The 24,963-nt window shown below is 43.3% G+C and overlaps 1 protein-coding gene across 2 annotated transcripts in view; it reads left to right on the forward strand.

Annotated features, from left to right (window-relative positions):
- Positions 1–24,963, forward strand: part of LOC120746057 (methyl-CpG-binding domain protein 5-like) — a 49,286-nt gene that overhangs the window by 8,663 nt on the left and 15,660 nt on the right. For both annotated transcript variants that reach the window (XM_040051262.1, XM_040051264.1), the window contains exons 2-5: positions 4,503–5,128; positions 8,653–8,755; positions 14,543–14,714; positions 19,054–21,441. In XM_040051262.1, the coding sequence (XP_039907196.1) occupies positions 5,016–5,128; positions 8,653–8,755; positions 14,543–14,714; positions 19,054–21,441 (2,776 nt within the window). In that variant the 5' untranslated portion in view covers positions 4,503–5,015. The remainder of the gene's footprint in view (positions 1–4,502; positions 5,129–8,652; positions 8,756–14,542; positions 14,715–19,053; positions 21,442–24,963) is intronic.

The raw sequence follows: 24,963 nt of genomic DNA on the forward strand, positions 1-24,963 counted from the left end.
AATTTATTTTGAGTGTCTTCATAGTTTTATTTTGGAGATACAGCAATATAAAAATTGCTGTATCTCTGTCTGTTAGCATTCGTCACAATGAAATGCCAATGGAAATCAAACCACCCATATGGATTGTTTAAATGTAACAAAAAACTGTTTTGTTTGTTTGGTTGTTGTTGTTTTTTAACTGCTTCCATCTACTTTTTACACGTAGCAGCTTAGTAATTTAAGTAGAAGCTAAAATGGAAAATGGAAACTGTCTGCTTGCAGATAAACTGATCTTTGTCCATCCAACGGCTGGAGCCATGGACTGGTCGCCAATCTGGCGCAGACTTAAAACACTCAAACCAGAGACAACCATTCACAGTCACACTTATGGGCAATTTAGAATCATCAATTAACCTAATCCCTATAACGGCATGCCTTTGGACTGTTGGAGGAAGCTGGAGTACCCAGAGAGTACCCACGCAAACACGGGGAGAACATGTGAACTCCACACCGAAAGGCCCCAGGCACGTGGTAGAATCGAACTCAGGACCTTCCTGGTGTTAAGCAGCACTGCTAAACACTGTTGCTACTTGATAGATCTCTAAATCTGTAAAAAATTTCTTGTAAACTTGATGCAGGCTAACAGCTGCCTCTCTTTTAGAGCCTATGATGTATGATTTTCAAGACTGGTACAGATATTTAAAAATTTAATCGACCAATACTTTGTTGCTCTGTTAGATGAAGACAAAACAGATTCCCCTAACGTTTGTTATGTATATTTATTTTTAACTCCTTTACATGCATTTTACTTTACGTACTAACTGCAGTGGAAGTATCAGTCTGCTAATAAATGACATGTTATTTTTATGCGATAAGCTAACAGTATGTAAAGTAATTTTAATTGGCTTTATTTTGGGGGAATTTAAAGTGATCGACCTGCCTCAGTGGGGGGGAAACTGTTAACACTGTTATTGTTATGTAAGCTTTTGTAATTCATGTGGTATGACTGCAGCATGCCTTAGAGATGATCCCAAAAAACTGATCCATGAAGCTAGTTCGTGCATAAGAAGAAGTTCTAAAGAAGGGTAAACCAAAAATAGGAAATAGAGTAGGATTGTGTTAAGCGAACAAGATTAACTGCTGATCAAAATAATCATGCTTATGAATTTTTGTGTTGTAGAGTAGCTCTCGGTGGTTGGTAATTTAAAAAAACATCACAAGTGTTTGATTGAGGTCAGGCCCATGATTTTACGAGTCTGTATCTTTCCAATTTGAGGGAATAATACAAGAGAGCATGCCTCAAAAAAACAGCATTTCTAAAAGCCAAAGATGTCTTCAAATAGCAACGCTGCACTGGGCTCCTACAGGGAAGCATAATTCATTTTTCCCTCCAGTGTGAACCCAACGGTAGAAACGATGTCTTCTCTAGACTTAGACTTATGTTAAATTAGATTTTAACTATGCAGCAGAGGTTTCTCCTTTTGCTGTCGTGTCTTTCCAGATAAACTGCGTATGTTTAACTGCCACCTCTTTCTTTTCTTTTTTTTTTTCTTTTCTTTTTTTTTTTTTTAAACCGTTCTTTCTCTGTGGTGGTGTCACTGAGTTTGGTCTCAGTTATGAGTCAGCAGCACCAGCGGCTGAGAGGAAGCTTTGCATGGAGCTCCATCACTCACAGGCTCTATTCAGCCTGATTACCAGCTTTGACGGGCTTCTCCTACTGTCTGATAGGGAGACGGGGGGAAGCTGACAAAACTGCTGCAGTTTTGTTTTTTTTTGTTTTCTTTATATAGACTTGAATGTTGAGGCAAGATTAAAGACCTGTTGTTATGAAAGCGGTGAGGATAAATGAAAGCATTTTCAACAATCAATTGCTGTGTAAACCTTCGTCTAATATTTAGGCGATTAAGCTACAGACTCCTAGTAAGGATACTGGTATTGGTTCTGGTACCAAACAGCTGATGTTGGTTTTCTTGCAGCGAGATGTTACTACTTCTAGTAGCCAGGCTTTCTTTGCATTAGCTCGCTTGACAAAACGTAAAACCCCAGTAAGAGTTAATGTGTATCACAATGCTGGTTATCACCTTTCTTTGTTAAGACCTTGATTATACTTTGCTACAGACATGGACCATTGGAGACTCGAGAGCTGAGCTATCATTCCTGTTCCATTTCTTAGAAGGTCGCAGAATAACTCAAGTTTTCTGGCTCAAGTTTCTGAGCTGCAAAGAGGAGTTCATCTAGTCAAGAACAGTGTGTATTCATGAATTAATATTTTTTGTCTCCCTCTTGGTGAAGTCGTTGATTTGTAATCTGTACATTAAAGCTTTGAAACTTTAAACTTGCTTTAAACATTAAAAGCTAGTCTTTTGCTTGCGGTCTGACTCCATCTCATAGCCTGAAGACCCAAAATTAACTACATTCTGGTCTACATCATGTTTGCAGACTGTTCGTGGATTTTGCTTGTATTAAAAGCACACTTCTTGTCATTCTGCATTTTTATTGGTCCACTATATGTATGTCACATTACAGCAAGCACCAAGGCTCCCCCGATGGGCATGCTTGCGCTGTTCTTTGACGGGTTACTGTCCTTGCGTGGCGCAGTGGTGCTGTTGTCGTGTTGAAGGTGAAAGACCTTTAATAAAGTATGCACCTTGGTTTTACTATTACTTTTACTCAATATCCTACTCATAGACCAAGAACTCTTTATAATCTGTGGTCAACTATAATTCCCGGACTCTTAGTAGTACATTTACAATTGCTTTGATCTCTGAATGATAGCAATAGTCATCATTAATGTCTGTGAAGGTTCTCAGTCATCCAGGTCATCGTAGTCAAAGGAGCTTGCAAAGTAAAGCATCTGGACTTCTTTAAGTTGCTTGAAGACGTTTCACGTCTCATCCGAGAAACTTCTTCAGTTCTAAGGTCAAATGGTGGGGAGTCCCAGATTTAAACCTAGTGGGAGTATCCCCCCAAAGAGGGACAAAAGGACCCCCTGATGATCCTCTAATCGCCTGAGCCAAGGTGTGAAAATGGGTGTAGGTCACAATCAGCCAGGGTTTCGGGTGAGCTCATTGTGAAACCTGGCCCCACCTTATCATGCGAATTCCTGAGGTCAGATGTGAGTGGGCGTTAAGGCGTCTGGGAATCATTAATCGTCATCGATCAATCACCAATAGATCGTGGTGGTAGTGTCAAGACTGTCCTGCAAACTGGAACCAAGAACATTTGCCTTCAAAGTAAAGGTTGGACCTTTTGAAATGTGGTAAAGCATATATTTTCCTTAGAAGGTGAAATGCATTTTTGCAGGTTTCACTAACACTCAGTAGTTTGTTAGCAAATGTTTCTAGACAAATTGTCATCGTCCATGTAAAACACAAGCAACCATGGCAGTCTGTTAGCATTCGTTGGGAAATTCTTTTATCACACTCTAATTGTGCTAATTTTGACCATAATTTACAAGGTCAAATTAGTGTTTTACTCAGTATGGCTTGAAATTAGTGTCTGAGCACATAAACTCATCAGGAAAATGTTTTCTGAGGTCACTCTACAGATGCAAGGGTTTTCTTCCCCTAGACTTCTATAGCCAGTCCTCTTTGCAGAGTCAGAGAGTTCGCCTCCTAATGCCCATTAAATAGAATGCAGTTGTAAGACAAATCTGCATCGGCTTCACTTTTCAGAGCCAGGAGCTACAGATATCTCTTCCAGCTTTTTGGGTCAGGAACCAACTGATATCGACATATCAGAGTGGCCCCACCCTAATTTTAACTGTCCATTGAGCCACGAGAAATTATTTAGATATAACTGCAGAGTTTTGTTATACCCTGTATTTCCCAGTATCGCCCCAAAGTAAATTGGAGTGCATCATGGGGGTTAAATTTCTTGAATTAGTTCTGAACAATAGGCTTTGTGGCTTAGATATTACCTTTTTACTCTCCCCTCCAAAAAGAGGGAGTATGTAATTGATTCCGTTTGTCTGTCTGTGTTTTTGTTAGCAGTTCAATCTTCACAGTTTACAAGATATAATTTTCAAATTTTGTGTGATGGTAGATACCGACAACAGCTCAAGCTGATTTAATTTTCATGAAAATCAGGTCAAGGTGACACCAAATTTAAAAAAAAAACTGTAAAAACTTTATATTACCCACAATTTCACAACAATATACTAGGCCTTGGGGTACATGAGTACCTGGATTGGGTAATTATTTGACCTTGACCTTCATTGTTAGCACCCAAGGTAAAACTTAAACCTGGATACAAAAAAATTAAAAAAAATTAAAGAAGGAAACCATATCAAGTATAATGTTTCATGAACGGGCATGGGGAGGGCTGTACAACGGACTTTATCTTTTCAATGCAACGCCCTGCAGCTGAAGCCCTTGCTCTTCGGGGGAGTTGCGCTCTTGATGTGCTTTTTGTTAACTAAGAAATCATTTTCTATTAGGGCTGTACGCCTGTTAAATATTTTTGATGTGTAATTCTTTGTTTCTTGTTCTTACACCTCTGTCTTTTCTCCTCTGCCCTCAAAGGAACCATGGGAATACCACTACCCAACTGCATTTGGGAACCAATATGTTGAACATGGTCCGCAACATGTCCGCCTGAGGGGAGCCTGTTCTGGGCGGTGAGAGACAAATGGTGAAAAATTAAAAGTAAAGTGACTCTCCCCTCAACGCAAAGCCGATTCCTCACCCCAACCCCCCACCCCTCCTCCTTCTCCCCTCCTGAGTCGGATGGCTCCGAATGACGAGCTGCAGTAATGGAAGTCCACCCGCCGTTCAGCACCGTGGCCATGAAGCAGCTCAAAGGGTAGGGTCTGCCGTGAGCTCGCCTCACCCTACCCACCCTGCACCCCCATCCCCCATCAGCTCCACCTGAGAGCACACTCCCACTCTGAAGTGAATATTCATCATCCTGAACCCTCCCTCCTACCGCCACCTCGGCCACGGCTTTGGAAGACAAACATGACGCGCATTGCGAAGACGCTGGTTGATGTCTGATATATATACCTCTGAGGTGTCGAGCGTAAAACCAGCGGAGCAATGAATGGCGGAAAGGACTGCGAGGCAGGAGATGAGAGGCAGGCCGTCCCTGTCCAGGTCCCCATTGGCTGGCAGCGCAAGACAGAGCACGGTGGAGGGGTCGTGTACATAAGGTAAGAAAATGAGATCAAAACCATCAGAGATTTCAAAGCAAACATGGCTACAGATTAAGAGAAATATATCTGTGAACCACTGCACATGCTCAGTACATTTAGACTGAAAGCTGTTTAATAAAATGTTTAAACTAATTATGGGCATGAATGTCATGATAATTTCTGGCTTTTAATGATTTCTTTAAGCTGTTCTTTGTTCTGGAATGATTGTATAGCATACATCTTTAATGACTTGATAAAACAAGTACTGGGTGCCCAAGTTTCAATTTATTTTGTATTTTCTCTAATCCACACATGGTCAAAAGTATATATATGAATACAGGCTCTGTTATACTGTCTATATACTTGCATATATAGGGGATTTGGGAAGGCCATTTCAGAAACTTAGTTACACCCGAAATCCAAGTTTCATCCATCCACTTTTGATTTTTATCCACTTTGTGCAGTGCACCTTTACCACTGTCAGCAAAACAGGCCCAGAGAATGATGCTACCACCACCATGCTTGACAGTTGGTGCAGTGTTCTTGGGTTTGAAAGCCTCATCTTTACTCCAACTATAACTCAAGGCAACGATATAAGTTCAATCGTTGTCTTGCCACATAATAAACGTTAAAAAAAGAGGTCTATATTGGAGCAGGGGTTTCTTTCTTAATTGGCACCCTCTCTGGTGTTCCAGAGGTTTCCAGTTCATGTCAGGCTTGAACCTTGGTAGTTTCTGTGCTGTTTCTGAAGATCCTAACCAATTTCCTGTGTGACAGTTTGGGTCTTTTTCCACATCTGAATAACTTGTACTTACAATTGTTTGAACTGATGATCTTCGAGTCTGCAGTTATTTAGACCTTCCTAACTTGTGTAAATCTACAATTCTCCTTCTTAGATCTTCAGTGAGTTCCTTAGACCAGCGGTCTGCAACCTTTTTTGCACCACGGCCCGGTTTATGTCTGACGATATTTTCACGGACATTCAAGGTGTCGCGGATAAATACAACAAATAAAGCCAGTACCGGTACCAAAAAAATAGGATTTATTCATAAAACATGGAAAAAGACTCAGGGAAACAGAGTTAACGATAAAAACAATAAAAAATAACGATACAAAACCGATTAAAAACCCTGAAAACCATAAATTTCACACCCGAGCCTCATCGCTCGCGGCACGGTACCAAACGACTCACGGACCAGTACTGGTCTGTGGCCCAGGGGTTGGGGACCGCTACCATAGACTTCCCCCACTGTTCTGAGCATTTGTAAGTCCAATAAGGGCTGTTAAACAAATCCTTTCCATGCTGCAAAGAAACTACCAGTTTTAGTCAATCGTGATCACTAAAAAGAAAAAGCCAAGTTGAGACATCATAGAACCTTCAGCACCACTTATTAAAAGATTTTGAGCCTGTATGTATATGTTTGAGCCTGTGTGGATTATTAAAAAAATCCAAACTTGTTTTGCCCCAAATTACCATGACATTGCTGTTCTTGATGAGTGTATGTGTGGGGCTAAATGGCTGAAAGTCTAACCCCCTGTCGTCCACCAATCGATTATCAGTCTTTTTAAATCAATCTTAAATTGCATCATTTTGTTCCTATAAGAGTCAAGAAGAAATGAAAATTGTCGCCACATCTATCAGCTCATTATTACCACTAGTCTATATCATGACTAAAAGTGTGTTCACGAACAACGAAGGTGATTGATGTCATGTATCAAAGGTAAGCGTCAGGTTTTGGTCCCAGTCATTTGAATTCAAAGAGCACCCAGCAGGCTTGTTTACTGTGCACACAGGGTAGAGTTTCTCTAACTGATCGATGAGCAGAAGCATGGCAACTCCTTGATGATGATGCTTCCTGTGTCCAGTCACAGTCACCTGATTTAGTTTCCATTTGGCATGAACTAGACACACAAATTTCTCCACTGATCAGCCCACGGACACAGGTAAGCTGCAGACAGTGAAATGACTAACAAAGCGACTGCTACTCGTCGGTCTCCTCCGATGAGTCGAATCCTTGTAGGCTGTGACTTGGTGTCCTTCCCGGCACGTGCGCTCACCAACCACAATGAACCGAAGCAGTTGGCTGGTGTCAGGTTTATTTTGGGTGTTGGAAAGAATCCTGTCTGTGACCGTGGCCTGATACTGTCACAGCACACTTGTATTTGCTGATGTTCTTTTACATTTGAAAGCATGCTTTTGCTTCAGGGATGATCCTCACAGTTGATTTTTTTTTTTTTCATTCTTTTTCACAGCCACAGTGATTGATGATTCAGTCTTTGGCTGGTTTGTCAACCAGCCACTGTATATGTTTGATAGGAACTACCAGCGGTACATACTGTTCTTCTTTAGAGGTAGTTTCTTTGTGCCAGCCTTCGAGTGCATAGAGACCCCTTTTATATCTGTCTTTGGTTAAAGCTCGTTCTAATGTTTCATCCAGGGGTGTCAGACTCCTTTTATTATTACATGGGCCACATGCAGGCTAATTTTATCTCAAGCTGCCGCGACTAGTAAGAACATTGCATAATAACCTATATGTCTAAGTTTCTCCTTTCTTTAACCGGTGTAAAGATACAAAGGCATATTAGGCCTAGATTAAAAACAATTATCACCCAGAAACCCAATTTGTCCTGTGCATGTGTTCCATCCTTTCACAATAAAAGTCCTTGATTGCGTAGCTTCTGTACACAAAATGGCTCACAGAAGGGTACTGAAGTATTAGATGCACTTTGCATAATGTGTGCCTCCAGAACTGCCATAATGCTTCATGTCATAGATTAAACAAGGCACTGGAGAATTTGATCCATATTCAGAGATGCTCTTCTGCACATCTGGGTTGTAATGAGTAGTTGTTTGAGTTACTGCTACCTTCCTGTGAGCTTGAAACAGCCTGGCCTTTCTCCTCTGACCTCTGACATCAACAAGATATTTTCTCCCAGAGAAATGCCGCTCACTGGATAATTTCTCTTTTTTAGGTCATCTTCTCTTAACTCTAGTGATGGTTTCTGAAATACCCAGACCAATAACCTTGCCACATTAAGTCACTTAAATCACCTTTCCTTTACCATTATGATGCTCATGTTGTCCTGACTATGCCTAAATGTAGCAAAAAAGGGGAAATACATTATTAAGACAACCACATTTTCACAATTTCCCTTGAGGAAAGACAAATGAAGAGAAAGTAAATGACAATTATTTTCTGTCTTCATGTAAAGTGCATATATATTGTTCAGGTCAGGTGTTTTAATACATGTAGATGGAGATTATTCCTCCGCGGTTGATTTCATGCTAACTACTATCCAAAAACAGTCTGAAGGAGCTGCTAACCTGCCTCAGAGAAGGGGGAAAAAAAGTTTGTGTCCATCGTGTTTCTTTTCTTCTTCCACGTTAACACTAAAGATCAGTGTTCAGGAGCTCCAGTCTAAAAATGTTGAATCTTATTTCAAACGGGTGTTTCAGTAAGCTTCCCAGAAGGAGCATTTTTGCTGTGGATCATTGCCAGCTTCAGCTTCAGCCTCACCTTGTTGTTGTTCTCTGTGTGCAGTCCCAGTGGCTCGGTGCTGTCCAGCTTGGAGCAGGTGAGGACCTACCTGCTGACAGATGGAACCTGCAAATGCGGCCTGGAGTGCCCACTCATCCTCCAAAAGGTATATTTATTTATTTGTTTTCTTTTGGCTCTGATTAAAACACAGTGAGATTTTTACAGCTGCTCCAAACTGAGCTCCAGATGATTCGCTATTTAGAGATTAAGATGGAGGAGCCAATCTGCGACGGAAATTAAAATTCTGTTGTCCACAAATTACGGCTAAACAAGGACCCCTAAATTTAAACTGGTGTGTGGTGTTTGTTTGTACAGGCTCCTTTCAGAGCTCTAATCATCAGGCAACTTGAGTGTACAGTGATAACTGCTGTTTCCTTTATTTACAGTAGAGATTTAATGTAACACCATCACAGTTTTCAGTTATTGTTATGCAGAAAGGAAAAACACAAATTGTATAAGCAAAAATTACATTTATTTATACAGACTGTCAGTTTTATCCTATTAAACAAAATCACAAGTTAAATCTCATCTTTGGCATTTTTTGGGCCGTTATTTTACAGTGCAGTATAAACACAGTATGGACAGGAAAGCAGGGGGAGTGAGGCTCTGCCAGGGGAGCTATAGCACTGCTACATATGCCTCTTTTCCACTAATACCTTCTCCACTCGATTCTACTCGGTTTCAGTCGTTTTCCATTACAATTCAGTGCTTTGGGCTGTTAAAGCAACACGGCCAAAAGACCCGTCATATCATTTGTATATGCAACAAAAACAACACAAAAATGTAGGATGTTGTAGGTATAAAGGTGATGGTGTGCCTGCTGCTAAACCGAAAGTAAGCATCTTCACTTCGTCACTGGACCACGGTGTCGGTGTTTGTGCAGCCATTGGCAATAAGGGAGGTGGTTGGCAACCAGTTTTTAGGCCACTCCCTAGAGTGGACACTCCCCACACTCTTATTTTGAAAGTTCACTTGCTGCTAAACCATTAGCATCCAGTCTTTCCAGTTTTCCTTACCAATAATGCCAATTAGGCGGTTGTTTTGGTGGTCCCCTACACTGGGCTCAAAATGGAAGAGTTGGGAGTCTACAGGATGAGAAGCTCCAAAAACTACTTTGTTATGTATGGTCACAAAGTTTCTACTTTAGAGTCTTCTAGTTTCCTTTCAGGACCACTGCCTCTATTGTCTGCTCTGACAGCTTTGAATGGTGGTTCTGAAGTTTTATTCTTCAAAGTGTGCAGAGACTCAAATCAGTGTGGCTTAGAGTGAATTGCAGGAGTGAAATTATAAAAGAGTATACATGAAAAGCTCTCCTGTAGCATAATCCTCTCCTATTTCATACTCAGGATGTATGAAATGAACCCAAGCTGACCCACTGATCTCTGTAGGACCAAACTACAAATGTTGGGGTTATGTGAGGCGTCACATTACACGGGGTAATCTGACCGATTATCCTTCCTGATGCTAAATTTGTCCCCAACACTCCACGCCATTATCAGAATGATTTTGTAGCTGCACGTCTTATGAGCGCCCCCTCCCTGCTGTCTTCTTAGTATCTGAAAATGAAGATGCAAATATTTTTTAAGACTCATTTTCTGGTCTTAAACATTAGTTCACTTTTACATCTTAACCGTCTTAAGATGTGGGATATCACATATCGCATATCATGAGGTGCTTGGGAGAGCCGCTGCCTCCATGTTTATCTGCGATTTAGTCTATGTACATCACTGCCTGTGCTGTTAAGACAGCCCCAAGAGATGATGAGCGTGAGGAAAATATAGTGTGCTGCCAGACCTGGATGTGATTTACATAATATCAGGGGTGGTCACGTGGCTCGGGGAAGCAGCTTCCTGGCCTCAAAACTGATCCTCACCATCCTTATTCTGGGCCCACAGCATGCTTTCTTTTCTTTCTTTTTTTTCTTTTCCTTTTTTTGTGGGGGGCTCTGATTAGTTGCAAAGCGTGATAATAAGCTTACTGTTATCTGTGAATCCATGATCACAGGAGATCCCAGTTTTCCCTTGAAAGAATTGCAGTTGTTCTAGAAGCCCACGGGTGACTGGATGGATGGGTGGATATCTATGTTTCTGTGTGCACTGATCTAAGAGGACTGTTTAAGCAGGGTTTTTCATGCGTACTGATTTTGCACAGGTATGTCAAGGAAAAATACTATTTGATATTCACAGGAATTTCTTGGACGATTCCTTGAAGATCCTTCCCCAGCCACTCTCGGATGACTGGGCATTGTTGTGGCATGCTGGCTTTACCTGAGGCCTGCACTCTGAAGCAGGATTTGGGCGCAGTGAGGAAATTTCAGTGTTAGGAAGATGAAGGTTTACTTCTCATAACTATAGTAACCTATGCTGGAGAATTAAGCTGCTCCTTAGCAAGCTTTGTTTAAGATTTGACATTAACGGGTATGAAATCAGCTTGCACTCACCAGTAATTTCTCTGGAAAATGGTGTCATCATTCCTAAAAGATCCCTCTGGGCAAACAAGGGCAGTTGTTGACCTTTTATTAGCGTTGCGAATAGCCTCAAACACCAGTGTTTGTCGTTCACATTAAAAAAAAAAAAAAAAAAAAAAAAAGTTTCGAAATATTAACCTTTAGTGTAATGAAAACAACTCTGTTTCGTGCTACAATCAGACTAAGGAAAACAGTGATTGCAGACCTGCAGTATGAACAAAATTATAGCAGCCATAGGTGTTCTACACCCTTTCTTTTATATAGTGATACAATCGGAATACAACCAGTTACATTTAGTCCCCTACTGCAAAGAGTTGCATTGCAGGAAGTAGTTGTCAGTCTGCACTCGTTTTTACAGACTGACTCAGATTGATTATAGTATTTAGACTTCTGCCGGAAATGTACGTCCTAACTTACAACATAACTGAAAATCCTACGCTGTAACCTGAGTCACACCTCCCAAGAAATGTGTTGGATTGAAGCAGCCAACAACTATTGTGAGCAACCTGTTCTGCACCGTTAGCTCCTCCTGTGCATTTCCAGCTACAGTTTTTTATTTATCAATGAGACAAACAATCATCACCTCAGTTTAAAGAATAATAATCAATGTAAATATGGAGTTCCTACTGGGAGATTGCTGAAACTACTGAAATGGACATTAGAATTTTATGAAGAAGTTAAAAAGCAAGCAAACAAAAAAAAAAAAACCTGGCTCTGCAAAGACTCCCTGCAGAAGTGAAACTCAGGCATATGTTGGCAATCGGACTGTGTTTATAAATTATATGGCAGTTGTTTGCAAACCTTCACCAATCTGAGGGTGATTGCAGTCAATCTGAGTTGGACTGTGATTGTTTGAAGACAGGTTGTCTGTATAGTGATCTTGAGATTGAAAGTGGTTGCCCAGAGGTTGCATGCTCAACTCCTGGATGACAAGTTAGCTCTTTTACTAGTCACGAGAAGACTGCTTGCTCTGATGTGACTGGAACCTTAATGATAGAGGTCCCAGTTGATCTCTGCTGTCAGGTTTTTTTTCCTGGATACAAATAGGCTAAACTTTATTATTACAGCAGCACCTTTTTAGTCGTACTGACCAAAGCACTTAAAGCTCTCTCACATTCACACGGTGCTTTTAATGTGCTTCAGTCTCACTCGCAGTCTGCTGAGCTGTCTGCAGCAGCTGTGCTGGTTTCAGTCTGCTTTATGTCGTTCTATATCAGTTTTATCTTCCTTTGTAAAACCAGTTGTTGTGCTGCCAGTGCACTTCACTGTTTTTCTCATTGGGGAGGTGCTCAACCTTTGTGTGACTGCTTGACCCGATTGATGATGTGTTGATAAATAAAGACAGATATGAAAAAGGCATCCCGGGTATGGTGAATTTGATTAACAGTGTATATGATATATATGTATTAGGGGTGCAACGATATTCGTATCGATATTGAACCGTTCGATACAGTGCTTTCGGTTCGGTACGCATATGTATCGAACAATACAAAATTTGTAATTTATTTTATCAACTTTCCTTCTGACGATGCTGTCTGTGTGCAGCCTAGGCGGAGTAGTCGAATGCAGATTCACTGAGCGCTCAACACAGACAGCATAGTCAGAAGGAAGAGCGCAGGGCAAGCTAGCGAGACAGAAGTTAAGCTCTCCTTGTAACATGGACCTCCCCCACCCTCATTCAGATCTGGCGTTTGGAATTATTTTGGTTTTCATGTGACGTATGACCCTGAAGGTAAGCGAGTCATGGACTAAAGTAAAACAGTATGTTGGATGTGCCACGCAATGCTCAATTACATGGGTGGGAACTAGTGTGTTAGCGCAGTTAGCTCGTTAACGTGTTGGCCGTCTAGCCCCATGCACGGGGCGATCGGCGGTAGCTCGTTAACGGAGATTTGCCGTGTTGTGGCGTTAAGGTCATTTCAACGAGATTAACCTGAAAGCACTAGTGGGAACACAACGAATATGACTGCACATTTACGCCGACATCATCCTAGTGCAAAGACAAAAACAACAAGCATGCTACTAACTTTAGCCGAGTCATTTAGACAGCTGTTAGCACATGATTCTCCTTATATGTTTAATATGCTGCTGAGAATATAGCCCAGAAGAAGCGGATAGTATAGCTTTTATTTTGGAAAGAGCCATTTCTCTGTAATAAACTCTCTTTTACAAAGATGAGTGATTCCTCAATCAGATACGGGGCTCGCAATATCGCTAGCCCGACGTCCCGGGGCTAGCGATTTTTTTCAGTCGGTTTACCAAAATCTATCTCTTCCCTGCCCGTTGGGCTATTGTAGGAAGGAAAAATATATGTCAATGCTTTTGCATTCTTTCAGAAATGTAGCTGGGTAATTATGTCATTGGCATCGGTGAGCCACTGTCAATATGTGACATATTGCAATCGCGTTTGAATTTGCGCTTGTTTTTTTGCTTTCACTTTGCAATCGCGCAAACTGTGTATAGAGAGCGACAGCACTGATCTGTGAGTGATGATAATTTGTGCACCAATTCCTCTGACATCGTCTTATTAATTGTTAGCTTACTATGCAAACATGACAAGTGAAATCTCCCGCAGCAAGCTTAAACATGTGAGAGGTTGATCGCGCAGAGAATCGCTGAGCTTATGTGAGTGCGTGTGTAAAAGCAGCAGGATAAATATTTGACTACGATGACCTGGATGACTGAGAACCTTCACAGACAGATATATATTTTAGTTCTGCTGAGCCAAATAAGACAGGTCAGGGTGAAGAAGTGACAGCCAAAGAAAAGCTTACCACAAAACGGAGAAGTTATGACAAATCAGACTATAAGGCAAAAAGAAAGTGCAGCTTTATGGTTTCATGGACAAAATAATTTCTGTGGCTGCAATATGACGAGCTAAATAACCAGGGCTGCACATAAGTGGTCCGCAGGTGCGCATTCGCTGTCAAAATAAAAAAACACGCACAAGGGTTAGGGTTAAATTTAAAAACTGTACTTTTGAGTTAAAATATATATTTATAATTTTAATAAATGACAAATTAAAAAGGCATGAACATTTTTTTTGTATCGAAAAAATATCGAACCGTGACACCAAAGTATCGAACCGAACCGAACCGTGAATTTTGTGTATCGTTGCACCCCTAATATGTATATATGACAGAAAATGGGGAATAAAACCAATAAAATGGCTAACAATAAAGGCCATTGCATGAGAGCGCAGAAACATGGTACAAAACGTAAATTAATTAAGCAAAAAGATTGTGAGTAAACTTAAACTACTTAGAACTGAAGAAGCTTCTCAGATGAGAGGTGAAACATCTTCAAGCAACTTAAAGAAGTCCAGACGCTTTTCTTTGCAAGCTCCTTTGACGATTGTGAGTAAACAAGCAAAACATTGACCAAGTCAGTTCAGTGACTTCTATCCACTTTTATTTATCTTCTCAGGTGTTCAACTTCGACCCCGGGGCAGCTGTCAAACAGAGGACAGCGGAGGATGTGAAAGCAGACGAAGATGTCACCAAACTCTGCATTCACAAGAGGAAGCTGCTGGCTGTGGCCACACTGCACAAGAGCATGGAGACGCACCCGCCTCTGGCACTGACCAGTTCAGGAGGAGGTATGAGTATACGTTACAGCTCTGAAACCATTTGTCAGGACACTTGGAAGTTAGCTCCAGTAAATCCAAATGAAAGAGGACAGTGTTGATGTAATTTACGTCCTAGTTTTGGAAAATATCAGTGAGTTTGGTAAGTAATTTATCCATTGTAGAAGTTCAAAATTCTAGCTGAACTTATACACAATAAGCAAATGAAATATTTGGAGGTTTTCAGGCCTTTCACGTTGCCTCTGTGATATTCTGTCAAATCTACTCACTTTTATTTGAACTCGAAAATAAAGACAATCATAAATACTTAAAATTACCGTCTATTCATATATAAATCATACTTTAAGATGTATAAAACAGAGAAAAAGAAGAGAGAGGGAGATGCAGAGAGAAATTTATTGACACAAACTTGGAAGTAATAGATATAGAGTAATATGAAAATAATCAAGAAATCACCTATCTGTTTTGTGTCTGCTAATGGTCAATCCACCTTTACAGTTGTACTACTGAAAGTCAGTTATATGTAAGATTAAAAAGGTGTGTGTTTAAGAGCTTTTTAGATTATTCTCAGTTTGTATTATTAGGGAGTCCAGCATAGCGAGCACCACAATAATCTGGTTCATTTGAAGTGAATGCACAAGTGTTTCATAATCACGTTGCGTTAGGAATTAAGAGATAAGATAAGATAAAACTTTATTAATCCCTCGGGTGGGTTCCTCTGGGAAATTCGGTTTCCAAAAGCACAGCACCGACAGAAGTTACAGTTACAGAATATTATATATATATATATATATATATATATATACATACACACACACACACACACACACACACACACACACACACACACACACATACATATAAATACAGAGACATATATAAATAAAATATACGAAGGGGATAAATAGAATAAATAGGAATAAAAATACAAGTATGGAGTCTATTGCAACGTTGACTATTAACAAAAGTATTGCACAAAAAGTATTGCACAGTGAGGTGAAGAGGCACTACAGCTTAGTTGTTCCCCCCTCCTTTGTCCACCTGTTTCCCCTCCCTCTCCCCTCCAGAGAGGAGTTAAACAGTTTGATGGCGTGTGGGACAAAGGAGTTTTTAAGTCTGTTAGTTTTTGTCTTGGGGAGAAGCAACCTGTCACTGAACAGACTCTTCTGGTTGTTAATGGCCATGTGCAGAGGATGCCCAGCATTGTTCATAATGTCCAGCAGTTTTTTTTAGTGTCCTTTTCTCTGCCACTGTCACCAGAGTGTCCAGCTTCATGCCGACCACAGAGCTAGCCTTCCTGATCAGTTTCTCCAGCCTGGATGAGTCCTTCTTTGCTGTGCTGCTCCCCCAGCACACCACAGCATAGAAAAGTACTCCAGCAACCACTGACTGGTAAAACATCCTCAGGAGCTTCCTGCAGATGTTAAAAGACCTCAGCCTCCTGAGGAAGTACAGTTGGCTTTGGGCTTTTTTATACAGGTGCTCTGTGTTGCATGACCAGTCCAGTTTATTGTCCACCCACAGCCCGAGGTACTTGTACTTGTTGACCACCTCCACCTCCTCCCCCTCTATCTGAACCGGCAGTGGACCTTCTCTGGACCTACCGAAGTCCACAACCAGTTCCTTAGTCTTTGAGGTGTTGAGTTGCAGGTGGTTTGTGTGACTCCATGCGACAAAGTTCCTCACCAGACTTCTGTACTCCTCTTCCTGATCATCCCAGATACACACCCCATGATGGCTGTGTCATCTGCAAACTTCTGAATGTGGCATAATTCAGAGTTGTAGCAGAAGTCAGAGGTGTACAGGGTGAAGAGAAGAGGGGACAGCACAGTTCCCTGTGGTGCTCCTGTGCTGCTGACCACAGTGTCAGACGTGATGTCCTTCAGCCTGACGTACTGTGGTCTGTCGGTGAGGTATTCGGAGATCCAAGCCACCAGGCAGGGGTCCACCTCCATCCTGTTCAGTTTTTCCTGAAGCATACAGGGCCGGATGGTATTAAAGGCACTGGAAAAGTCAAGAAACAGGATCCTGACCGTGCCTTTTCCCCCATCCAGGTGTGAGTGGGCTCTATGCAGGAGGTACAGGATGGCATCCTCCACTCCGACATCCGCCTTGTATGCAAACTGTAGTGGGTCCTGGGCATGTTGTACCTGTGGTCGGAGGAGGTTGAGGAAGAGCCGCTCTAGAGTCTTCATAAGATGTGACGTCAGTGCCACCGGTCGGAAGTCATTCAGCTCATTGGGCCGGTTCCTTTTGGGGACCGGGACGATGCAGGATGTCTTCCATAGGGCGGGCACTCTCCCCAGTCGCAGACTGAGATTGAAGACTCGTTGTAGCGGCTCCCCAAGTTCAGCAGCACACGCCTTTAGCATCCTAGGACACACCTTGTCTGGGCCTGCTGCCTTTCTGGGGCGAAGCTTCCTCAGTTGTCTCCTGACCTGATCCACTGTGACACTGGGAGATGTTTGGGAGGAGGGGGGGGAGAGAAGATGTCTTGCTGCTGAGAGAGGGATTGGAGGAGGGGGGTGTCATAGTGTCAGGAAGGAGAGGAAGCGAGGGAGGTAGGAGAGTGGGGAGAGGACTCTGTAGTAAAGGTGAGGGTGGGGGGGTTGTGGGCTGGTCAAACTTGTTGAAGTTGTTGAGTTCGTTTGCCTTCTCCACAGTCCCCCCCACTGTGCTTTTCTTGGTGTTGTGGCCTGTGATGGTTTTCACACCATTCCAGACCTCCCTCATATTGTTCCTCTCCAACTTCTGCTCCACCTTCCTCCTGTAGGTGTCCTTTGCTTCCCTCAGGCAGCGTTTCACCTCCTGCTGTGCTGCTTTCATCTCCTCCTTCACTTTGCTCCTGAAAGCCTTCTTCTTCATGTTGAGGACAGTTTTGACTTCCTGTGTTACCCACGGTTTGTTATTAGGATAACACCATACCGTCTTAGCAGGGGCGACTGTGTCCACACAAAAGTTGAGGTAGTCTGTAAGACAGTGTGTCGCCCCCTCTATGTCCTCACCATGTGGGCTCAGAAGCACATCCCAGTCTGTGGTGTCATAGCAGTCTCTCAGAGCATCCTCCTTTTCTGGGGTCCATCTCCGGATGGAGCGCGTTGTGACAGGCTGCCTTTGGACGAGGAGTGTGTATTGTGGCTGTAGGTAAACCAGGTTGTGGTCTGACTTCCCTAGTGGGGGGAGGGGGGTGGCTCTGTATGCATCTCTCACATTGGCATACAGTAGGTCAATTGTCCTGTTGCTCCTTGTGGGACAATTCACAAACTGGTGAAAAGCAGCCAGAGTAGAATCCAGTGTGGCATGATTAAAGTCTCCAGATATATTAATGAAAGCCTCGGGGTTTTGTGTCTGAAGTCTTGCTGTGACTGTGTGTATTTTCTCACAGGCAGCTGTTGAGTCAGCCCTCGGAGGGATGTAAACACACACGCAGATCACGTGACTGAACTCCCGAGGTAGATAATATGGCCGCAAGCTAACAGCTAGCAGCTCCAGGTCCGGACGGCATACCGAAACTTTAACGGAGACGTGTCCAGGGTTACAGTATCTGTTGTTAACGTAGACAATGAGTCCCCCACCTCTGCTTTTTCCGCTGACCTGCGTGTCCCTATCGGCTCTCACGGATGTGAAACCGCATAGGTCTACGTTAGCCTGTGGCGTTAGCTCGGTTAGCCACGTCTCTGTGAAGATAAACAAGCTGCACTCACGGTATAGTCTGTGGTTGTTCAGAGCGCACAGTTCATCAGTCTTATTCTGTAACGAGTTCACGTTGCCCATTATCACTGTCGGGATTGATGGTTTGAATCGCCTCCGGTGATCCGCTCTCCTCGCTCCAGCTTTGCAGCCTCTGTAGCTCCTCTTTATCTCAGCCGGGATGTTGTGTCGCATGCTGGTCTGTCCCTTTGTTCTTGGTGCCAGTAGTTCCGCTCTCGAATAGATGAAGGAGCTGGTTCCAGAAGTTTTAAAAAGTGCATTATCCATCTTGTATCGCTATATCTAAGAGGTATAAGTAGAGTAACTAGAGGAAGGTGAAATAAAGTTTGAAAGCCTAGTCTAAAAAAAGTTAAAGTTAAGAAAAAGGTGCGGTGTTGCAGAGCTACTTGGAAAGGCTGCCGTCACTCCAGCGCCATCTTGTATATGTTGTATATAATTGTCTTATTCTAGCGATATTTCCAAGAAGGAAGAAGGCTCTCTTGGTAAATAACTTGCCAGCCTATTAAAGTCCTACATTTTGAGTTAAACTATACATGGAGGTGAATAATAGTTACTTTCTTCTTCTGACTAATGTTTTCTCCAAGCTGTTGGTCCTGGTTTAACTCAGACTTTCCTTTTCTTTCTTTCTTTTCTCTTTAAGGTACATCGTCTGTGGTTGCTGTGCATTCCACAACTCAACGAGCAATAAGGACTAAACCCCACGATGGCGTGCCCAACTCTGTTGGCCCTGACTGTAAGAACCCTTTCAAGGTGATGATGGCAGGCGGACAGCAGCAGCAGAGGCTGTATCCACCCCAGGAGTTGGGTGGAGCCCAGCAGCCAGAGCATTACCCTGGGTACCCCAGGCTGCAGAGGCTGGGCAGCGGGGAGCCAGGCCCTAAATCCCCTTACCGGTCCGGGTATGGAGGCATGTTGAGCCCACCTCCATCTGGTGCTAAGCTTTATGGAGATGGCTCGCAGTCTCCCAGTACAGAAACTCTGGGCAGCCCTGAGGGCTTTACAAGGACCAATCCTTGTGGGTTTCCAGGAGGCGGTAGCCCTGGCTCAGCCTCTATCCACGGAAACACTAGGACACCTCTTTCCCCGCCTAGTGTGATGCTTCACGGCTCCCCAGCAGGCCAGCCATCGTGTGCCATGACAGGAAGGACTAGCACGCCCCTCTCCCCAACGGCCACTGCCAAAAGCCCTGTCATTAACATGAACATGCCGCGGGGGAACTTCCCCCCTGGTATGGATATGCCCCGTGCAACATTTCACCATAAAACACAGCCCCCTGTGCACCCTGTACCGCCCCCTCCATCCATACCGCCATCCTGTGCCCTCCAGAAAAGGCAGTTAACGTCTGAAAAGGACCCCTTAGGCATCCTGGACCCCATCCCTAACAAGCCAGTCAGCCAGACTCCCACCAATGCCCCAACACCCTCCAACTTCCAGCCTAACATCCACTCTCAGGTACCAGTGATGAATGTAAACATACCCCCTCCCGCCATTGTTCCCTTGCCAAGCAACTTACCGTTACCCACAGTGAAGCCTGGGCCTGTGGGTCATGGTGGCCATGTTCAAAGGACTCAGCAGGGTGGTCCGGCTTCCTCCATGTCTCCCTCCCCCGTTACCTCACCTGTCCACATGGCTGGGCCTGCGCTTGGGAGAATAGAGGCCTCCCCTCATCGCTCGCGTTCATCCTCCACCTCCTCTGACCACGGTAACTTTGCGATGCCCTCGGGACATCAGGCCCCGTGTGGCACCATAAAGGTTCCTCCTCGTTCCCCTCGATCAGCTATGGGGTCTCCCAGGCCCGCCATGCCCTCCAGCCCCTCCACCAACAAAACCGATGCACTCCATCAGTACAAAGACTCCCAGCTGCTGCCCGGTATGGCAAATTCAATTGGCGCCCAGCAGCACGGCAACCCCATGTACTCTCCAACCTCTTCCTCCTCCTCGTCATCTTCTCTGGCCACGCCCAGTGCTTCCCAGAAGGGTCACCCGGGACTCCTGGGGATGCCCCTCAACCAGATCCTCAACCAACAGAATGCCGCTTCCTTCCCCGCCAGCAGCCTCCTGTCAGCCGCAGCCAAAGCACAGCTAGCAAATCAAAACAAACTCAGCGCTGCTGGCAACAGCACTACTGGCATGGCTGCTGGTGGTGTTGGTATGTCAGGCATGGGGGCAGGTGGTGGAGGTAATGGAGGGGGTGGAGGACATCCTGGCCCCGTGAGTGGCCCTCGAGGCATGGAAGGACACAGCACTTTAAATCCCATGCTCCCGCCAAACTCCACCATGCTGCTCAACACTCCTGAGGGCCAGAGCGGCCGGGCAGCTCTCAGAGACAAGCTCATGGCCCAGCAGAGGGATCCCATGCGCAAACGAAAGCAATCATCCGGGAGCGGTGCCGTAAACCATGACAACAACATGGTGTATAGCATGCTCAGCAAGCCAGGCATAGGAGGACACCACATGCCAGGCCCCAGTGCCACTGAGCAGCTACGAAAAGTGGGACGACTCGGAAACCTTCACCCGAACACCTCCATGGCCCAGCTTCTTCAGTCCATGAGCAGCCACAGTTCTCACAACCTGGCAGGCAGTGGTCATCGTCCAGGTCTAAATCCCGGACCGGCATCTGGCGCTTCAGGAGTCGCACCGCTACACTACAACGACAATACCGGCATGGTCCCCGGTGGCACTCAGCAGAACCTCCTTGTCCAGCAGAGGCTGCGGGGTCCAGGGGAAACCCTGCAGCACTGCCAGAACATGGACACCTCTGGGGGCCACCTGGGCCCACGTCCAGGCCAGTTCCCGGACATGATGGCTCAGATGCAGGCATCCTCCATGAGTAACTGTGGGCCTATGGGGCCAGGCGGCACACTGGTGGGACCTGACGGCATAGCGCTGGGGCGCCCAAACACTAACCCCCCACCACTATCGCATCCTGGCCCCCACCCCTCACAGCTTCATAGCATGGGACGGACTAACATGGTGATTCCACATGGAGGTGGTGATGGAAGCTGTACCCAGAGCGTCTCCGAGACAGGTGAGATGAGATTAAACCTACTACTAGCTGTATGACAGGTAGAAACAGGAGGAAAGTATGGAAAATGCTGAACATCAATAATCTTAATGTTTATTCAGGATTCATTACAACCTGTCACATTGTTCAAAACCTCCATCTAGGTAACACCATCTCTATCAAGGTATGATTTTACGCAATCTCAAACTATAAGGGAAGACATTACTAGTGTGTCATTTACTGCCATGTATGTTGAATACTCTGGTGCTACGAAAGAAGTGAAATCTTTATCATTCAGAAGGCATGCATTTAATCTCCCATCGTGGCCTGTGTTCCAGAGAAGTACTAGTGGGGAATGGTCTGTCAATGTGATTGGGATTAGGGCTGGGCAATATGAGGAAAATCTAATTTGATATTTCTTGGCTACATCACGATACACGATATATATCACGATATGGTTAAATAAACTCCAAAAACAAATGTTATTTTAAACCATATAGTGCCTAAAATTGCACTGGTATACTCATTCAAATCAGCAATTCAATGTGTTTTTTTTTTTTTGTTTTTTTTTTTAAATTATCCGTTCGCGGCATGTGGGAGGGAGAAAAAAACCTTATAGTGAATTACATGCAGACAGCTTAATATTGCCATGGCAATTTATACTCGATGGTTACGATAAAGCCATTTTAACCATCGTGCGTAGAAAAACTTGCGATACATCGAGTATATTCAGTCCCTAATTGGGAGAATCTCAACATTTTTAATTCTATATATCTCTACTTGTGAGGTGAAAAATAAGTCTGTTCTAGTGTAGGAACAGTGTCTACTTGGGTAAAATGTGAAACTCCTTCTTTTAGGAAACTTAGACCTTCAGACAACCACCAGGCCTGTTTCTGTAGCTTAATATTCAAGCATATTCTACTTACTAGGGGTGGGGGGGGGAAATCGATACTGTGTAGTATCGTGATATTTTGTTTGCTAATAATGTATCGATACAGGGACAGCAGAAATCGATATTTTGTTGCAAAAAAGGTTTTTGTGGACTGGAACATGCTCTGACTTCAGAGCATGTTGATCCTTTTTCTGAGCAAGAATCCTGACATTCCTTCACTGTCCAAATGTGTTTAACTTTTTTTTTGGCAGCAATAAACATGACAGTTTACTTATTTTATTTAAGACATGTTTTATTTTAATTAAGTTTAAAACTTTTTTATTTAATGTAAAATTATATTTTCCTTTAATTTACTTTCAAATTCTTCAGTTGCTGAATGGGCTGCATAGTTTTCATAAATTGCATAGTTCAGAATAGCTGTAATTGTACCAGATGGTTGCATTCAGTTAAGTTGGACTAGACTGTAATACAAACCGTTCAGTTTGTCAACAATAAAACTGACTGAAATGAGAGAAAGACTGAGTGTGAGACTTTGATATTAGATAAAATGAATATTGATAAAGTTTACCTTTATGTACAGAATCTGAATATCGCAAAATATTTTAAAAAATTGCAATAATATCGTATCGTGCGTTAAGTATTGTGATAATATCGTATCGTGGGATGTATGGTGATTCCCACCTCTACTACTTACCTGTGATAAGGGAGCCCTAGAGGTTGGTTATCAGTCTAATGATTGAGACATCACACAATGAAAATCTTCCCTCATCAGCAACAGGCCTGAGCTATAGCTGATATTCATTTTAAATACATGTTTGACAGAGCCTAGGTCATCCTCACTGGGAGCATATATGTAGACAAGGCATACCTCCCATCCGTCAATTAATCTGTTCAATAAAATGTTATCTTCCCTCAGAGTTTCTGTAAAATTAACTTGTCTGTGGATGAGTATAGCTACACCTATTTTTCTTCCTGATTAAGGTAAGAAAAAATACACTTTTTCTGCCCAGGACGTTTTTTCAGGTGTGTTTCCTGCAGTGGTGCTATAGAGACCCTTAACATTATAACTTAAAACTTTTAATCCATCCATTGTCTATAGATAAAATAATATTTTTTTTGGAGAAGAGGATTAGGGTAGGAGGGTGAGCCTCGAAAGATGCACTGCTGACTGGGCTGGGAGTTCCATGACTTTCAAAAGTGGAGGTAAAGGGGATCTATAGGCTAATTTCAAAGGGAAAGTACATTCTCTGGGAGTTCGGTATGTACCTTTTGGTTGAGTCACGAAGAGAGATTTATAAAAATGGTGGAAATTTAAAAAAAGAAAAAAAGGCAAACACGGTCTTGTGATTCTAGTGGACCTGCTAGCTTTAGCTGTGTACTTGTATTTTTGCAGTTTTTCTGCTTTCATGTTTAGCGGTTCTTGTTTTTAAAGACACAATGAGTAACCACCCAGGACTGTCGGTACACGTAAGTAACCACTTATTTATGAAGTTTTTGTAGATTGTCCACTGTTTTCGATGTTAGAGGAACAGATGCTAGCATGGCTGCTTGTGTACATGCAGGAGCGTGAACCTCTTGTCCAGGGATATGCAGTTTACGGGTTGTTGTTCTGCCTTTACACAGTTTGGGCATTTCTCAGAGGGAGAAAGGCAGAATCACCATCATTTTTCTGACACTGTGCTTTGTGCCGAATTGCCAGGTGGCTCTGTAAATAGCTTTGCAACCGCATATATAAAAAATGAAATGAAATAAGAAAGAGTTTTGTGGAAGCATGATTACTCAAGAAGGACCTTCTTGAGTAATTGTAAACTTAGAGCTCAGGTGTGTGCTATGAAGGTCACAGGAATGTGAGATTACCGGCTGTGTTTTTGGAGAAAAATAATGGTGAAATGCTTAAAATTTTAGATGTATGTTGGTGAAATTGCCAAGATGTGGGAGAACCGTTTTCCAAGCGATCTATTTAAGGAAAAATGTGCCTAATAACACAGATAGAAACAGAATAACCTCGGTTTACATCCCTTACTCCCCTCCCTGCGATAATCTCGATTAAGATGTGGTTTCTATGGTTATGAGCGAGCTAAAACCGAGGGATTTAGGTGATAGGCCCTGAGCTTAGACCGTCAGGTTCCTCCAGTATCTCCGAGCTAATGAGCGGGAGCCCCCTCATCCTTTGGAAGGCCGGGCTAATTGTCAGTCAGCCAGTGTTTCCCTTTGTTTTATTTGTATGCTAGCATCAGTCAATGGTGTAAGGAGATGGAAATGGGATCTGCATCACGCTTTAAGGGAAGCAACCCAGATAGGGCGCTCTAAAGAGCTTCTCCCAGCAAGCCGGTCGCTATAGTAACGATAGACCCTGAATGGAGACCAGAGTGAAGCCTTTGATGAGGGTTTAGGCCTGTGTGTGTGTCTGTTGCTGCTTGTGTATTACAGTGTGTGTATGTGCATCTGTTTATTTGTGTGTGTATGAGTGATTGTATGTTTTTGAAACTGCTGAAAGAACCTACATCTTGTTTTTTTTATTTTTTTTTATTTCCCCCTCCTCTTTCCTGCCTGCTGAGGGGACTGGACTTCGAGTTTATGTATTCATTGTGTGTCCATGTGTCCTCATATGGTTTATAATGGCAATATCACCAAGGGCTGCTGCAGGCCACCTG

This window comes from Simochromis diagramma, unplaced genomic scaffold (genome assembly GCF_900408965.1).
Source record: "Simochromis diagramma unplaced genomic scaffold, fSimDia1.1 OVJJ01000107.1, whole genome shotgun sequence".
NCBI classification, from domain to species: domain Eukaryota; kingdom Metazoa; phylum Chordata; class Actinopteri; order Cichliformes; family Cichlidae; genus Simochromis; species Simochromis diagramma.